The 17813-nt window shown below is 48.8% G+C and overlaps 1 protein-coding gene across 1 annotated transcript in view; it reads left to right on the forward strand.

Annotated features, from left to right (window-relative positions):
* The window catches only part of PLEKHN1 (pleckstrin homology domain containing N1), a 77502-nt gene that overhangs the window by 55776 nt on the left and 3913 nt on the right, over positions 1-17813 (forward strand). Inside the window, 6 exon segments of the mRNA XM_015411678.1 lie at positions 8547-8616; positions 9047-9201; positions 11294-11476; positions 12411-12677; positions 14993-15145; positions 16329-16553. Coding sequence (XP_015267164.1) covers positions 8547-8616; positions 9047-9201; positions 11294-11476; positions 12411-12677; positions 14993-15145; positions 16329-16553 — 1053 coding nt within the window.

Genomic DNA, 17813 nt, shown 5'->3' on the forward strand with positions numbered 1-17813 from the left:
GAACTCGTCATAAGTGTGTCAGAAGGCAACACCCACCGCTCAGGCACCACTGGACTCTTTTGGATTGCTAGCTCTTGGGGGGGGGGACATGCAGATCTGTCCTCGCAGAGGAGGGAGAGCTGGTACCTGAATAAAACTTGGTCTTAACGGTGCCACTGGTTTTGGACCGGGGGGAGCTCTGCAGCTTACCTGGCTGCTTCTTGCTCTGACTGAGGGCTGCTGGGAGCAGGGGGTGGGGCTAGTTGCATGTGCCCGCCCCCTGGGCTCTTTACTACCGGAGCTCTGCTCCTGTGCGCTCCTGCAGGAAATGACCCCTGGCTTAGGTGTATATTCTTAGTTTTCATGAGTCGCTTTGAGGACTTGCATCTAGAGCTATGACGTAAACAGATTCAGCACTTGTATCTTTTGAAATTCATGGAAACGTGGGGGCAGGAAGATAACCCTTTCTCCGTTGCTGCTTCAGAGATTTTTTTAACAAGCATACGTGCTGAACTTTACACACGCGTGCCCTCCGCTTTCGATAAAAGAGTCATGCCTTTTACACTTGGATACCCAAAACCGAGCACAAAAGGCTTCTCATGGATTAGGTTTCGTGGATTAGGCTTCCACTTACATCGATTCGGTCCATGTTTGGTGTAGTGGTTAGGAGCACGGACTCTAATCTGGGAGAACCGGGTTTGATTCCCCACTGCTCCACATGCAGCTGCTGGTGTGACCTTGGGTCAGTCACAAGTTCCCTCAGAGCTGTTCTCTCATGAGCAGTCCTCGAGAGAGCTCTCTCAGCCCCACTTACCTCACAGGGTGTCTGTTGTGGGGAGGGGAGGGGAAGGAGATTGTAAGCGGCTCTGAGACTCCTTTGGGTAGCGAAGGGTGGGGTATAAATCCAGTCTCCTCCTCCTTCTACCAGAAGTTGTCTTGGGATTCCTTTTCAAAATAGCAGACTCATGCAGTAACCGGCTACTCTGTGGATTCTCTGGTCACATTGTGGGACAGTTGTTACAGAACATGCCTGTGGTTTTGGGGAGATGCTCTAGGTCCCAACCGGCAGGGGCAGCTGGATGAATTTGGGAAGGTTCCCAGAGTTCGTGGCCACCTTCAGCCTCTGGTCCTTTCAATGGAGAGTGACAGAGGCAATGTTTTGAAGGTTCCGCCTCAATCAGGTCACAGTTTTGGGTCTTCGGATTTTTTTCTCTCTCTGCATCTCTATGCACCGTAAGACTAGCAGCCGGCCCAGGCAATTGGGGTGGGGTGGGGGATAACTCTTAACCATACAGAGTTAACAACCTCGAATTGGGGCCTGGATTCTCCGGACTACAGGGCTGCGGGCATACACACCAAAATAATCCACTTTTGTTGCACTTTCCAACTGGATTTTAACTGTGTGGACTGGCAAAATCCAGTTGGAAAGTGCATTGAAAGTTGATTATTTAGTGTGTGTGACCACAGCCCCTGAGTTCAGTTTCCTGGGAGAAATGGCGGCTTTGGGAGGCGGATCATAGAGTCACCGGGAAATGGAAGTCCTAGAGTGACATCACGTCCCCGCTGAGCTCGCTGCCTTCTTCAGCCCCGCCCTCCCCAGGCACTGCTGCCAAATCTCCAGGAATTTCCAAAGCTGGAGTTGGCAAACCCTACGTAGCTCAGGGTATGTAACGGGTAACCCCAAAGTCTGAGTAAATATCTTGGAAATAGAGTTGCCAACATCCAGGTGGGGGGCTGGGGTTCCCCCGGAATTACAGGCGACTGTATGGCATCCCATCCCTGCTAAGATTCACCCCATCACCACCAGCTCTGCCCTTCCCAGCCAAACCCCCCCCCCCCAACATCTCCAAGACTTTTCCAAGCTGGACTTGGCAACCCTCCTTTGGAGGCCAGCAGTCAGGTTTGCTCTTCCTATGATGGGAAAGGAATATTTGCTTTCGCGTGGGGCTTTTGGCAGAGACGGGCTCCGGTGATTCATAGCCCTGTGACAACACTGTGGGAACCTGACTTTCCATGGGCATGTCCGGGCACGGAATCAGCTACTGCACATGAAGATCCCCATTCCAGCCTGATGACACTCCAATCCAGGCCAGTTTGGTGTATTGCAAATAAATGAAAAGAGACAAACAAAATCTTTGAGCTTGGCGCAATCCTTTGAGCGTGAAACTGCACCCGTCCGGCTTCACTGGGGATCAAATAGTTAACACGTCATGTAATTTAACTTTATAATAATCATAGTTGTATGTTTGTTGTTTGTTTTGTCCTGTACTACACCAGTTTGCTCAAGTGGTTAAGACGCTGAACTACAGGCTGTGGAAGGTCGGTAGTTCAGCAGTTCGAGGTAACAGCGTTCTGTGCACCTTGGTGTTTAGTCATGCCAGCCACATGACCACGGAAATGTCTTCGGACAGCACTGGCTCTTCGGCTTTGAAACGGAGATGAGCACCGCGACCCTAGAGTCGGATTCGACTGGCTTTCGAGCAAGGGAACCTTTACCTTTTTTACACCAGTTTGGTGTAGCGGTTAGGAATGCGGATTCTAATCTGGGAGAACTGGGTTTGATTCCCCACTCCTCCACATGCAGCCAGCTGGGTGACCTTGGGCCAGTCACAAGTTCTCTCAGAGCTGTTCTCTCAAGAGTAGTCCTCCAAAGAGCTCTCTCAGCCCCACCTACCTCACAGGGTGTCTGTTGTGGGGAGGGGAAGGGAAAGGAGATTGTAAGCCACTCTGAGACTCCTTTGGGTAATGAAGGGTGGGATATAAATACAACCTCTTCTTTCTTCTTATCTTCTCTGAGAAGTTCAAAGAGATGCCTCCCCCATCCCATTTTATCCTCACCACAGCCCTGTGAAATAGGTCAAATCGAGATCAAGTGACTGTTCTGGGGCCAGCCAGTAAGCATCCCCCCTAAGGAAGGATTTGAACTCAGAGCCCTTCAGCTGAAGTCAACACTCCAAGCACTGTAACCACGGTGGCTCATAATAGTGCTGAGGTGAAGAGTAAAATGATAAGCCCACAGTCCTCTCATCTGAATAGATTCAGGTTGGTCGCCGTGTTGGTCCGAAGCAATAGAATAAAGTTTGAGTCCAGGGGCACCTTTAAGACCAACCAAGTTCAATTCTAAAAGGGGCTGCAGTGACTCAAGTGGTTAAGATGCTGAACTGCAGACCAGAAGGTCGGTAGTTCAGCAGTTCAAGACCTGAGTGCCGCATGACGGAGTGAGCTCCCATCTCTGGTCCCAGCTCCTGCCAACCTAGCAGTTCGAAATCAAGGAATTGCAAGTAGATAAACAGGTACCGCTTCGGTGGGAAAGAAACAGCTTTCCATGCACCTCGGCATCTAGTCATGCTGGCCACATGACCACAGAGATGTCTTCGGACAGCGCTGGCTCTTCGGCTTGGAAACGGAGATGAGCACCGCATCCCTAGAGTCAGATTCGACTGGCTTTTGAGCAAGGGAAACCTTTAGCTTTACTAAGTTCAATTCTGGGTATAAGCTTAAAGGTGCCACTGGACTCAAACTTTGTTCTAAGCCTCCCATCTCCCAGTCTTACCGGTCCAGTGAAAACCAGCCAAACAGCGCTTTTTGGTGGCCAGAGAGGGAATCAGTCTGGGGTGCGTGACTTCCAGCAAGACAGAGTTGGAGTCCAGCGGCACCTGTAAGACCAACCAAGTTTAATTCTGGGTCTGATCTTTCGTGTGCACGCACACTTCATCGGTTGGTATCTGAAGGAGTCTGCATGCACACGAAGGCGTCTACCCAGAATTAAACTCGGTTGGTCTTAAAGGTGCCACTGGGCTCAGACTTTGTTCCCTACATTCAGAGGCAAGTAGATCAGCCCTTGCCATGGAGAAGAGCCTTGCCTTCATGCCTTTGTGACTTTCCCAGAAGCTTCTGGCAGGACACTTGTGTCTAAGGGAGCATGCCTGCACACAAACCACACATGATTTCCATTTCTTTGATGGGAACCTCGGCTGCCGCATCAGCAGTTTGCCCAAATTCCCCACCACCTCCCCGAAAGTTTACAACAGGAGGAATCCCGGCACCCTTTGTCTGGGGCTGCCTGCTCCAACCTGGCCTTTTGCCTGGGGCTGAGCTCCTCCGGCTGTCGTTCCAGGCACCCGCTCAAAGTTTACCCGCCTTGACTCATCCTGCCTGCCCCACGGCTCCGGCGGCTGGCACAGGGGTCAGAGGGAGCCATTTGCTGCATACCACAGCGGGAATGTCTCTTTCTCAGCAACTCTGTGGCAACCGCCTGGCTTGGATGGGGTGTAATTAGCAGCTGCCGTGGGTGTGTGGGTGTTTCTGCCAGAGCAGGCCATGGGGCAGTGGCCCTTTCAGCGAGGCCTTGGTGCTTAACTGAGAAGCGACACACCTAGAGTCGTAGAGCTGGAAGGAACCTCCAGGGTATTCTAGTCCAACCCCCTGCACAATGCAGGAAATTCACAAATACCTCCCCCCACACACACACACCCAGTGACCCCTGCTCCATGCTCAGAAGATGGCAAAAAAAAAAAACCCTCCAGGATCAAGAGGAAATTGGATAAACCTGTGGCGCAGAGGTCCATCAGTGGCTGTTAGCCACAAGGTATTGATAGGAACTCTCGGTCTGGGGCAAGGGATGCTCTGTATTCTTGGTGCTTGGGGGGGGAGCAACAGTGGGAGGGTTTCTAGTGTCCTGGCCCCACTGCTGGACCTCCTGATGGCACCTGGTATTTTGGGCCACACTGTGACAGAGTGTCGGACTGGATGGGCCATTGGCCTGATCCAACATTGGCTTCTCTTATGTTCTTATCCTGGCCAAACTGGCCTGGAGAACAATTGCTTCCTGAACCCAAAGTGGCGATCAGCATTTCCTCAGGCATGTCAGAAAGGGCCACGAGAACTAAGCACTAATGAGTTCCTGCTGTTGGGTGTGGCCTATTATGCTAATGAGTTCCTGCTGGGCTTTTTCTACAAAAAGAGCCCTGGGCAACCCTATCCACACACACACACACCCGCACACCAGTGTCTAGAGACGGCCTGGGAGCTCTACTCATACCTTTCCATGTTTAACACATAGTTACTTTCCACATTATTATTTTTTTAAATTTCTAGTGATTAGTCCGCCTCTTTAAAGTTACGTATTGGTCTGAAGCAGCTGAACAGATTCAGGGCGCGTTCAGATGGGCCATTTGAGCCGGTATACATGCCGGTTAGAAATGGACTGCTTACGTGCGATCACACAGCCAACATCTGCCTCCCGTCCCTAGCCGTTGCCAACCGCCTCAAACACCCTTTAAACTGTAGTATTCTGCTACCAGGTCCCCAGGTGGTGGTTTCCTGGTGCTCCAGTTCTAGCCGCATTTTCCTGCTGTGTGATCGCGCCTCCGCCGGTGTAGAGCCACTCCTGCTCGGAAGTCCGAGGCTTCCGGTTTTCGTCCGCCATTTTTTTTGGGTGTCGGCGATATGCGCTTGGGCGAACCTTCACCCTGGCGTTAATAAAAGGAATTAAAAAACAGTGCCTAGTTTTAGGCTTCAGATGAGTCTGGGACCTCACGGAGGCCAGTTTTGTTGCAAAAGTTTCAAGGGAAGTCTTCGCTTCAGAGCATTCTTTTTGGGATAATTTGTTCTGCGCATGTGCAAACTGTGATATATTTTTTTTAAAAAAAAACCGCTGACGTGCGCCGCTGTGTGGACGCCTGGGAGCGATGTGCTGCGCTGCGAGAGAGGGTAATGTGACCGCGCTTGTCCCGGATCAAATACAATCTGATTGGAACCGGAGCAGTTTAAATCGCTCTGGCACGCCGTCTGGCCGCACCCTCAGAGTCCAGCGGCACCTTTAAGACCAACCAGGATTTATTCAAGGAAAAAGTGTGCGTGCCCACGAAAGCTCATACCTTGAATAAACCTTTGCTGGTCTTAAAGATGCCACCTGCTCGGAAGTCCGAGGCTTCCGGTTTTCGTCCGCCATTTTTTTTGGGTGTCGGCGATATGCGCTTGGGCGAACCTTCACCCTGGCGTTAATAAAAGGAATTAAAAAACAGTGCCTAGTTTTAGGCTTCAGATGAGTCTGGGACCTCACGGAGGCCAGTTTTGTTGCAAAAGTTTCAAGGGAAGTCTTCGCTTCAGAGCATTCTTTTTGGGATAATTTGTTCTGCGCATGTGCAAACTGTGATATATTTTTTTAAAAAAAAACCCGCTGACGTGCGCCGCTGTGTGGACGCCTGGGAGCGATGTGCTGCGCTGCGAGAGAGGGTAATGTGACCGCGCTTGTCCCGGATCAAATACAATCTGATTGGAACCGGAGCAGTTTAAATCGCTCTGGCACGCCGTCTGGCCGCACCCTCAGAGTCCAGCGGCACCTTTAAGACCAACCAGGATTTATTCAAGGAAAAAGTGTGCGTGCCCACGAAAGCTCATACCTTGAATAAACCTTTGCTGGTCTTAAAGATGCCACTGAGCTCTACATTTGTTCGATGGCTCTGTACAGTCAGAGATATCATGTGGTACAGTTCCCAGTACTGAGTGGAAAGGTAATGTATGGACAGATATATGACCTATTACCTAACCCTTTTACCTGGAGATGCTGGGGATTGAACCTGAGACCTTCTGCATGCAAAGCAGATACTCTGCCGCTGAGCCATGGACTCACCAACCGTTCATTCTCTCTGTCTCACACACACACCATCCACATGCATGATGTTTTGTTCGATCTTTCAATAAAACAAAACCTTTGACCCTTACAAGACATTCACCTTCCCTCGGTCACCAGCCTTTCTCGGAAAATCAAGCTAAATCTGCCACTTTATCCTGAACAAACTGCTTGAGAGAGTAAATAGCATTAGAGATCACCCAAGGCTGGGATTCAGCAAGACCAGCCGGAGAACAAAATCCTTCTGGGTCACGGAATTGCCTTCCTGTACCGTATCAGCCCTTGTAATCAGCCACAAGCGCCAGGGGTGATCTTTCAGCAGATGTGCCATAGCAGAGCCCGAGCGCGGTCAGGCCTTGGAGTGCTTGAATCTCATTGCGCAAAGAGGCTACGACGCGATAAATGGGCTGGTTTTTATGGTCCCACGGGACTCTTTGGTATTGCGCAGGAAGGTCTTCCGTTGCTAATCCCAAAATGTGACGTCCCCTAACCCTTGCGGGAGGTCATAATCTTGTCCTTTTGTTTTGATTCAAGGCTTTTTGGCTTGGTAGTGGGAGATACTTCTATGACCTCTCCGTCATTAACTGGCCATTATCTAGTGATGTGTCGATTTATGGGAACCCATAATCGCTGTAGGATTGGAGTCCCTATTGTGATGTTCCATCCTGAGAGGCTGATCGAACCAGACAGATTCCCGATGACGTGGCTTTTCTCACAGGGACTCACGGCTGACTACACAGAGTGAATCAGTAGTCAACAAAACGGGGCATTCAATAAACAATGCCTTCGGATTGCAGAAGTCTGCAACTAGGATTCCAAAATACCAAACAGAAGCATGGCACTAGTATTAGCTCGACACATTAAAGGTAAAGGTCTCCCTTGCTCGAAAGCCAGTCGAGTCCGACTCTAGGGTTGCAGTGCTCATTTCCGTTTCCAAGCCGAAGAGCCAGCGCTGTCCGAAGACGTTTCCGTGGTCATGTGGCCGGCATGACTAAACACCGAGGCGCACGGAACGCTGTTACCTTCCCACCGAAGTGGTCCCTATTTATCTACTTGCAATTTCTTGCTTTTGAACTGCTAGGTTGGCAGGAGCTGGAACTAGAGACGGGAGCTCACTCCGTCATGCGGCAACTCGGGTCTCGAACTGCTGAACTACTGACCTTCCACAGCCTGCAGTTCAGCGTCTTAACCACCTGAGCCACAGCGGTGGGAAAAATCACAGAGGGGGATCCTATATACAGTAGGCTACGCACAGCGGTCTAGAACCTGACCTGGATGCCCCAGGCTACCCCAATCTCGTCAGTTCTCGGAAGCTAAGCAGGGTCAGCCGTGGCTAGTGTTTGGAAGGGCGACCTCCAAGGAATACCGCGGTCATGACTCAGGGGCAGGCAATGGCAAACCTCCTCTGAAATGTCTCTTGCCTTAAAAACAAGTCTAGCTCGCCACCTAGTGGTACATCACTCTAAAGGGGCTAGAACCTTTGGCTGCCAGACAATCTTAGGATCTCCTGGCTGTTCAATACACAGTGTCATGCAATAATTATAATGAGTTATTATTAGCAATACAGGCCACAGTCGGTGTTGAGTTCTGGAATTTACCAAATCATTCCCTGAGTTTTGTAGCTCAGTCGGGAGGATGAAGTTCAAGGATGGAAGGCATCGGTGTGAAGTGGGCCACGGACAAGTCAGACCAGACTTGTCAATAAATGCACAGAAATTACTAGCCCACAGAAAGGTTTCAGTAGCCTCACTGGTTTACTTGCGGCTGTAAAAGACTACAATCGACTTTATAATGGTTTCCTGACTCCTTTACTCAGAAAAGTCAACTGGTGATTTACAAGCCTGGTGTAGACAGTATTGGGAACCTGGGAGACTATGGATGGTGAAATATTTTAATCCTCAAATGTCTCATTCTAACCCTTTTATACAAACAGGGAGAATTGCCTCTAAACGCGATCCAAGTGCAGTTTGAAGAAAACCAGAAGACCTCTTTTCTAATAGAAGGTACTACGAACAGGGGAGAGGGAATGCATTTGGGTAGTAAAGGGCAGGGTATAAATCCAATCTCTTCTCTCTTCTATAAGTAAACTTTTTTTCTTAGAAGCTAAACACACTCTGCTAAATAGCCAACAACACCCCTACCTTGTCTGTAGGCAGCCTGCTTTTGCTGTTTTGTGTGTTTGTGATTGGCATGAGCCAGCCCCTCTACTATTATATATGCGACAGATGGAACCAGGAGGTGGTAGTTATTAATTAATGTATAATTAATGTGGAGTAGAAGAATAGGTATTTAGAGCTGGGGCTGGGACACAACGCTGTTATACGAACAGACATCGATGCGTTTCACCTGCAAAGCAAACTCTTTACAAAACAGAGGACTCCAAAGAGAAACAGAGAAAGCACAGTTAAACTTATCGATTTATGTTCCTCGTAGGCCGATTAATCAACTCCATTCGGGTGATTTGCCCCAGTTATGAAGATTACCAAGAGTGGCTGTACTGTCTTAAGACAGCTCAGTTCCGAAATGCTGATTCCTCCCTTTCTGGATCTGAAAGCTTATCAGGACCAAAACCACCAAATCTGGGGCTGGTAAGTTTCCACAGTACTAGATGGACCCTAATTTCTCTTCTGATTTCTTGGCGCCCCACATGCATTTGGTTTTTCCCTGTTCTGCACGTGTTTGGCTCCCTCTAGGGGTCGATTTGATACTACACCAGTTATATCTTGTCTAGCTGCCCTATCCTACATCTTTACTTAAGCACATGTAAACCTTGTGTGAGAACAAACTAGAAGAGAGCGACAGAGACCAATAAAACTGAAACCCAGTGCTTACTCTCTAGTCCACCCCCAAAGTATTGATTACCCAATTGGAGAATCCCAATGCTAACTAATGATGCGTTCTGTCACTTTGCTCTGGTGGCAATTACATGCAGGCTTAGTCATTGGGTCCCTCGTCTAAACTAGCTAGGACATCAGCATGCATAAATATACAGTTAATTCTTTCATGACTACTGTCATGATCTGGCCTGTGCCAGTACGGCCTAGCCAGCCTAAGAGGCCTGGGTGGCAGTAGGAGGCGGCTAGGCCTACAACTCCCAGAAGGCATTGGGAGAGGCAGGAAAGATTCTAAAGGAGACCGTTAGAATCTGTTGGGAACGGAGTCTGGGGGAAGACAGTTTAAGGCAGTTGCTGGCTGCTGGTTGATGGTAACTGGAGTCTCTGAGCGAGAAGGGGAGAAGCTTCCGTCCTTTGCCTCCCTGCGGCTGGGTCTCGTGAGAGACAGGCCGGGCTGGGAGAAGGAGGCGCCTGAGTGAGTTAGGCAGGCTGGGGCCTGATAGGAAAAGCCAAGTAAGGCAGTTGCGTTAGTTTATTTTCATTTGACCTTTCCCCCTGTTATCCAGTTGACGCACCTTGCCCAATTTTCCTAATAAACCTGTGTGATTTGGTTGGTGTCCGCCTGGGTCATTCACGCCTGTAACACTCGGTTAGCAAGGGCTTGGGGGATACCCTGGGACTCCCGAGGGACCCGAAAGTCCAGGGTGGTGGCGGCGAAACCCAAAGACCCCTCTGGGGGTCATGACAACTACAGAGAGAGAACTTGTAAATCCCAACAAGAATTGGATCTCTCTGACCTGGAGTCCAGTTGTAATTCTGGGAGATCTCCAGCCACCACCTGGAGACTGGCAACCCTACTAAAGTTCCAGCCTTAGTTCTTTCCAGCACTGGAACCAGAGGCGACACTGAGATGGGGATGCCGCATTCTGCATAGCCCCACCCCTTCATCTGCATAGCCCCACCCACCGTTCTGTTTCCTGGTGACCCCACACTGACAGAAGGCTGGGAAATGGCTTTTATATTTAGTACTAGAAATAAGGCCCGTTGTGGAAATAAATACAACGGGATCTAGAAAGAGGCTTTGGGAGAGTGCTCTGGCTTTGGGCAAACAGTGTCAGTCTGCCTTTAAAACATGAACCTGGGACCTGCACACCACCAGAATACAGCAGGTTCCATATGTAACTGACATTCCAACTGCCTTGCGGGGGGGGGGGAGAGTTTGAGGTGTGGAATGGAGTGAAGTACAATCAGCTTCCATATGCCAAAGTGCAAAAGACCAGGTTGTCCCAGCAGTTGTGGTGTGGGCGGGACCCGGGCTTTGCCTTCTGATTGGTGGCGATATATGCTGAGGAGCAATGCCATCAGCCATACACTAAGGGAGTGCATTTTAGAATTAGAACTTTGGCACCCACTATTCAATTATATATAAGGAGAGATTCTTAATTTTCGTGCTTATTGTTCATTATTTCAAACCTGTACAATGTAAGCTGCCCTGATCTGGATAGCCCAGGCTTGCCCAATCTCGTCAGATCTCGGAAGCTAAGCAGGGTCGGCCCCGGTTAGTACTTGGATGGGAGACCTCCAAGGAAGTCCAGGGTTGCTGCGCAGAGGCAGGCCATGGCCAACCACCTCTGAATATCTGTTGCCTTGAAAACCCCACAGGGTCGCCATAAGTCAGCTGTGACGTAATGCCTCCTCCCCCAAAAGTAAGATGCATGTGGTGATCTTGGAAGCTGACCGGGATTTGAAATTTGATCTTTGTTGACTACGGCCAACACTCTGTCCCCTGTAGATCTTTGCAAACCATAATAACTCCAATTGCTTGCTCCCTCCTTTATTGATTTAGTGCTCCGGCAGCGGGAGAGGCTCACTCAACTCCGAAGGCCGAACAAACTCCTGGGCGTCGGGAGGCAAGGGAGCGACTTCCACTCACCACTCTCAGAACAGCATGGGCTCCCTTGCAGAGAGGCAGTTGTTTGGTGTGACTGAAAACGGGCTGGGTGAAGACTGTCTGCCTCCACCTGGCCGTGTAAGTGCATGGTTGAAAAGTGCAGGCCGAAGGAGAATTCTTTGGCCTTTTAAACCGAACAGGAATGTAGAATTTGGAATTTGGGAAGGAGTCGTGACTGGCAGTGCAATTCAAATAAGAGTTATATCTTTCTAAGTCCAGTGCATGGGCAGTGGCCTACTTAGCTCATCGTATTTGGGTAGGCCTAAGGACTAGAAACTGTGTTTTCAAAAAAGCTCTGTTCCCAACCACTCAAAGGGCCTTTCAAGCATTCTTGTTTTCTTCGCTTGTATGTTCCTGTCGCTTCGGATTTTTTGTGTTCCACATGTTATGTCTGACATAAAAACCTGCAGATTTATGCCGGACGTACAGCGATGTAATATTTAATAGACCTCTAGAAGGAGCAAATAATTGAGGAAAACGAGAAAGCAGAAAAGCCCAAAAGCTTGTTCAGCCACCTCTCTGGCTTCTAAGATTGCCCAGATGCTTTTGAGTATATCTGCACAGTTGCAGGGGCTAGAATCCTGTCCTGTTGTTTCCCAGATGAAAGCTGAGATTCTCAGGAGAATCTTGGCAGATTTCCTTCTCTCTTATGGATCTAACCTCTGTCTGTAATTCTTTAATGTTTTATGGGCATATGGAGCAGAGGTCCATCAGTGGCTATTAGCCACAAGGTATAGATAGGGACTCTGGGGCAAGTGATGCTCTGTCTTCTTGGTGCTTGGGGGGGTCAACAGTGGGAGGGCTTCTAATGTCCTGGCCCCACTGGTGGACCTCCTGATGGCACTGGTATTTCTGGCCACTGTGTGATACAGAGTGTTGGACTGGATGGGCCTTTGGCCTGATCCAACATTGGCATCTCTTATGTTCTTATGTGCATGCTAAGAGGGAAATAGATATAATCGGAGATGAATGCTAGGATGACTGACAGAAGCAATTTCTTCTCCTGTTTCAGTGTCCTGCAAACCCAGTCTTGATGGCTACAGGGATGCCGAAACCTGAACTGAAAAGGAAAGGAAGTTCTCGGAAGTCCAAAGGAAAAAGCAGCCAGCCGGCCCAACAGCCTCAGCCCAGCAACCAGGACTCAGAAAGGAGCCGCTTCCAGCCCACTCCTGAACATCCCAACAGAGAGGTTTTGTCTCCAGTGTACAATGAGCCATACACAGCCCTGGTCCACCAGCAACATCCAGCTGTTCCCCCGCTGCATCTGGACATAAACAATGTAAGGGAGCCATCGATTTGGCAGGGGCCGTAGCTCAGTGGTAGAGCATCTGCTTGGCATGCAGGAGTCCCCAGGTTCAGTCCCTGGTATCTCCACTTAAAAAGGACCAGGCAGGAGGTGGTGGGAAAGACCTCCACCTGAGACCCTGGAGAGCGGCTGCCAGTCTGAGTAGGCAATACTGACTTTGATGACCAGTTATTTAGTAGAAGGCAGTTTCACATGTCCATAGATATAGTGACCAGAAGATGGGACTGATGTTAGGGTGGCTGATTGTACAAGCTGGTTCATCAACCAATGAAGCAGTTAGAGCTACACAAGTTTTATGTGCAAAACCAGGGCTATTTTTGGGCAGGAACGCACAGGAACGGAGTTCCGGCTGGCTCCCAAGTTGACCACGCCCAGCAGGAACTCATTAGGATAATAGGCCACAACCAACAACAGAAACTCATTAGGATTGGCTACATTAGGGGTGTATGGCCTAACATGCAAAGGAGGTCCTGCTACAAAAAAGCCCTGGGTTTGGACAGCAAACAAGGTAAACAGAATAACAAGCAAAAGGTGGGTGTGGCTCGATGACCACACTTCTGGTAACATGGGGGTGCGGTCTAATGTGCTAATGAGCTGTGCTGTCAGGGGTGTGGCCCAATATGCTAATGAGTTCCTGTTGTTGGGTGTGGCCTATTATGCTAATGAGTTCCTGCTGGGCTTTTTCTACAAAAAGAGCCCTGTAAAACGATACTGATTAAGGAAAAAGGCCTCCTTTCCTTGTTTGTACGTGAAGTACAGGTGTGTTGTGGAAGGTGTGTCTTAGAAGAGGCATCCCCTTGCCTGTGTGAGAGAAGAGGGAATGCCTCTTCTGAAATGGTGCTTGCCATGTAAAACGCATTTAGATTTTGATGCCTGTATTTTGGCAAGCATCACCCTACCCTTTTTCAATAATATAATTGGCAGAGTGGTCCATATCTGGAAAACAGAAGGGAGAATCTTATTGGAACTAGGAACCAGAAAGCCAGATTGGTGTAGTGGTTAGGAGTGTGGACTTTAATCTGAGAGAACCGGGTTTGATTCCCCACTCCTCCACATGCAGCTGCTGGTGTGACCTTGGGTCAGTTAAAAGTTATTTCAGAGCCGTTCTCTCAAGGGCAGTTCTCTCAGAGCTCTCTCAGCCCCACCTACCTCACAGGGTGCCTGTTGTGGGGAGGAGAAGGGAAAGGAGATTGTAAGCCGCTCTGAGATTCCTTTGGGTAGTGAAGGGCAGGATATAAAACCAATCTGTTCTTCTATTTCTAGTAACGCAGCAGAACACTTGTATTAGCTTTAAAAAGATACTTTGCTTACTAACGAGGGAAGGAATTATTGGGGGTTGAAAGCAATGCTCCCTCTCAGTTGTGCAGTCTTGTGAGCAAAACTTCTACTTTGTGAGCGACTGGCATTATAGTTGTGAGCGAGCAATTTGGCTCCTGCATAAATTAGTCTGCTCTGGAGCCCTCCTTCCTGAGCTGAGACAAAACTGTGTGAGCAGGAGGCTAAAACACTGTGAGCTGGATCAGACTAACTCAGCTTAGAGGGAACACTGGTTGAAAGAAACAAACAATACAGGGAAAACATTTTTTTTCCTGGCTACTGTAACCTGTATGTTTATCCTTAGACTTCTGAAACTCGTGTGAGGGAAGACTAGAGCGACAACAACAAAGGGCCATACATTGAAACTCAGTCCTTACTCTCCAGGCCTAGCCCAGTGTATGGATTACCCAACTGGAAAATCCCACTACTACTACTACTAATAATAATAATATACTTTATTGTCATTGTACATAGTACAACGAAATTAAAAATGCAATCATTTCGGTGACCTACAACCATACTCATATACACTCACACAACCATTCACAACCATCCCATAACTCCCTTAAGGTTCACATTGCAACTTAAAAATTATGCATTTTTTTCACCTTGCTCTGACTGCAAATACCTAGAGGCTTCACTGTCGGGTCCCTCACTAAACCAGATGGGACATCAGCATGCCTAACAAAGTTAATTCTTTCACGACTACAGAGAGAGAACTTGCAAATTCCGACTGGTTTGCCATTGCCTGCGTCCTGTGCCATGACCCTGGTAGTCCCTAGTGGCCTCCCAGCCAAATACTGACCAAGGCCGACCCTGCTTAGCTTCCGAGAGCGGACAAGGTCAGGCTAGACAGGGCTATGCAGGTCAGGGCAGAATTGCATTTGGACTTCTAAAAATCTGAACATTTCCCTGGGACCGTGTTACTGTGCGAGTGCCGCATCCATGTTGTTTCCTCCTTCCCTCTGTAGATGAGACAGTGGAACTTGCCGAGAAGTCAGCACTGCACAGAGCCTGAAATCCTGGAGAAGAAACCCCTGTCTTCCTCCCCCATGTATGCTGACCCCTACACGCCTAACTCTCCCTCTTCACACCAGGCAGCAGACTGCAGCTTCCTAGAAGAGGTATTGCACATATTAAGTTGACGACAGGAAGGCAAAATATGGAATACAGTAATTTTTATACTTTGGGTTTGGACAACGGCTTGTATGCTGTCAAATGTATAAAGGCGCCCGAGCCCCAACACATCTTTCCACAGAGGGGCTGCTTGATGCATCTCTGCATGAGTTACTGTTCTGACACAACCATTGTGCGAATAAATTTCCAATGGGGGAAGGGGTGAGATCCTTCAAATCACTCCCAACACAGGGGCAGTATAGCGTAGTGTAGTGGTTAAAGTGTCCAACTAGTATCTGGGAGACTCGGGTTTGAATTCCTGTGTGCCATGGGTGATCTTGGGCCAGTCACTGTCTACCTAACCTACCTCACAGGGGTGTTGCGAGGCTAAAACAGGAGACAGGAGAACAATGTAAGCTGCTTTGGGTCCCATTAGGAAGAAAGGGGGGATATAAATAAAGTAAATACATGCCTAAAGAAGAGAGGTGCCATTGTCTCTCTTGAAGAGTCACAGTTCTGGGCTTACATACTATGAACATACTGTACGGTAACTCATTCAGGAACAAAAGAACTAGGCCAGCTCCTTTGAGCATAGGTAATACTTTACTTTTTCATACTCACACAGCAAGAATAAATCTTCTTGGATGTCAAAGTGAGGAATTACATTCTGACCCTATTGTGAAAATGATGTGATCCCAAAGCTTTGCCATCACGCTCCTGATCCAAATCTTTTACAGGATTTTAAGGTTTAAAACAAGTATGATTTTGTTTTTAAGGTTAGAAAAGAATAATGTTGGGAGATCGAATCGTGGGATATTCCTCTTAATGTATTGTGCAGCAGAGTGCCGTGACGTCTAATACAGAGAGGGCTCGTCGCGGGGTACCTTTTGTCAATCTGTTGCTTGTTTTCCTAGAAGGATTTGCAGATTGCAAACGTATGAAAATGAGAGACCCGTAGCTCATAAGTAGAACACGGGCTTTGTAGGTAGAAGGTCTTGATCCAAAAAAGATTTCCCTCTAGCCTGAGACCTTGGACAGTCTCCAGACAGACAGAAATATTTGCTCCATTAAACTGATTTGTCCTATACAACTACGAAAGGGGTCCAAGCAGGATTAGGTGCAGAGGAGAGCTTTTTTTCTCTCCTGGAAGCAACCGAAGTATAACCCAGCGATATTCTCCTTTCTTGAAAGTTCCTGAAACGCCATGGTCAGACTGGCCTGGAGCAGCAAAACGGCTACCCAGCCATGCCGGTGTCTGTCCCTGTGTCCCATCATCCTCCGCTGCAGAAGAAGAACTCACAGGCGTTACTTGGCAACCACTGGCGAGAGCCAATCGCGGCAAAGAGGTTCAGCATCCCAGGCCCCACGCTGAATTTTTCAGTGATGCCTCCTTCAGACCTGGATTATTTGGCAACAGTGAGTAAAATCCAAAGCTATAGGGAAGGGGGCCTAGCTCATTGGTCGAACTTTGCATGCAGAAGGTTACAGGTTCAATCCCTGGCATCTCCAACGGAAGGGTCCGTGAAAGACCTTTGCCCCAGCATTTGGAGAACCGTGGACAGTCAGTCATTGCTGGCCCAGAAGGACCATTTCACCAAATTTGTACGAACCAGCTTCCTGTATTTCGAAGTGGAGTTCCTGTAACACTTTATTGTATCTGTCTACATATTGAGCCGCGGTGGCTCAAGGGGTTAAGACGCTGAACTGCAGGCTGTGGAAGGTCAGTAGTTCAGCAGTTCGAGACCCAAGTTGCCGCATCTCCCGTCTCTAGTTCCAGCTCCTGCCAACCTAGCAGTTTGAAAGCAAGAAATTGCAAGTAGATAAATAGGTACCACTTTGGTGGGAAGGAAACAGTGTCCCGTGCGCCTCGGTGTTTAGTCATGCCGGCCACATGACCACGGAAATGTCTTCGGACAGCGCTGGCTCTTCGGCTTTGAAACGGAGACGAGCACCGCAACCCTAGAGTCGGATTCAACTGGCTTTCGAGCAAGGGAAACCTTTACCTTTACATATTTATACCCCCTTTTCCTCCCCAATGACGACTTAAAGTGGGTTTACGACGTCGTTCTCCCCTCTATTTTATCATTGGAGCAACAACGTCGTTCTCCCCTCTATTTTATCATTGGAGCAACAACCCTGCAGAGCTGGAAAAAGGTACTGAGGAGGGCAACCAAGACGAAGAGGGGCTCGGAGCATCTTCCCTGCGAGGAAAGGCTAATGGAGGTCATGATGATAGAGAGGTTTCTAAAATTAGGTATGGGGTGGAGAGAGTGGACAAAGAGAACTTTTTTCTCCCTCTCCCAAAATACTAGAACCTCGTGGACATCTGGTGAAGCTGACAGGCAGGAGGTTCAGGATAGACAAAAGGCTTCTTAACGTAGCCCAGGCGTCAGGATCAGGACCTTACAGGCAGCCATTTGCTTCTTGGGTGTAGAAGTTTAGACGAGAAGAAGAAGAAGAAGAGATTGGATTTATACCCCGCCGTTCACTACCCAAAGGAGTCTCAGAGTGGCTTACAAACTCCTTTCCCTTCCCCTCCCCACAACAGACACCCTGTGAGGCAGGTGGGGCTGAGAGAGCTCTGACAGAAACTGCTCTTTCAAGGACAGCTCTGACAGAACTATGGCTTGCCCAAGGTAATCCAGCAGCTGCAAGTGGAGGAGTTGGGGAATCAAA

The sequence above is a fragment of the Gekko japonicus genome, unplaced genomic scaffold (assembly GCF_001447785.1).
Source record: "Gekko japonicus isolate JY-2015 unplaced genomic scaffold, Gekko_japonicus_V1.1 scaffold76, whole genome shotgun sequence".
NCBI lineage: Eukaryota > Metazoa > Chordata > Lepidosauria > Squamata > Gekkonidae > Gekko > Gekko japonicus.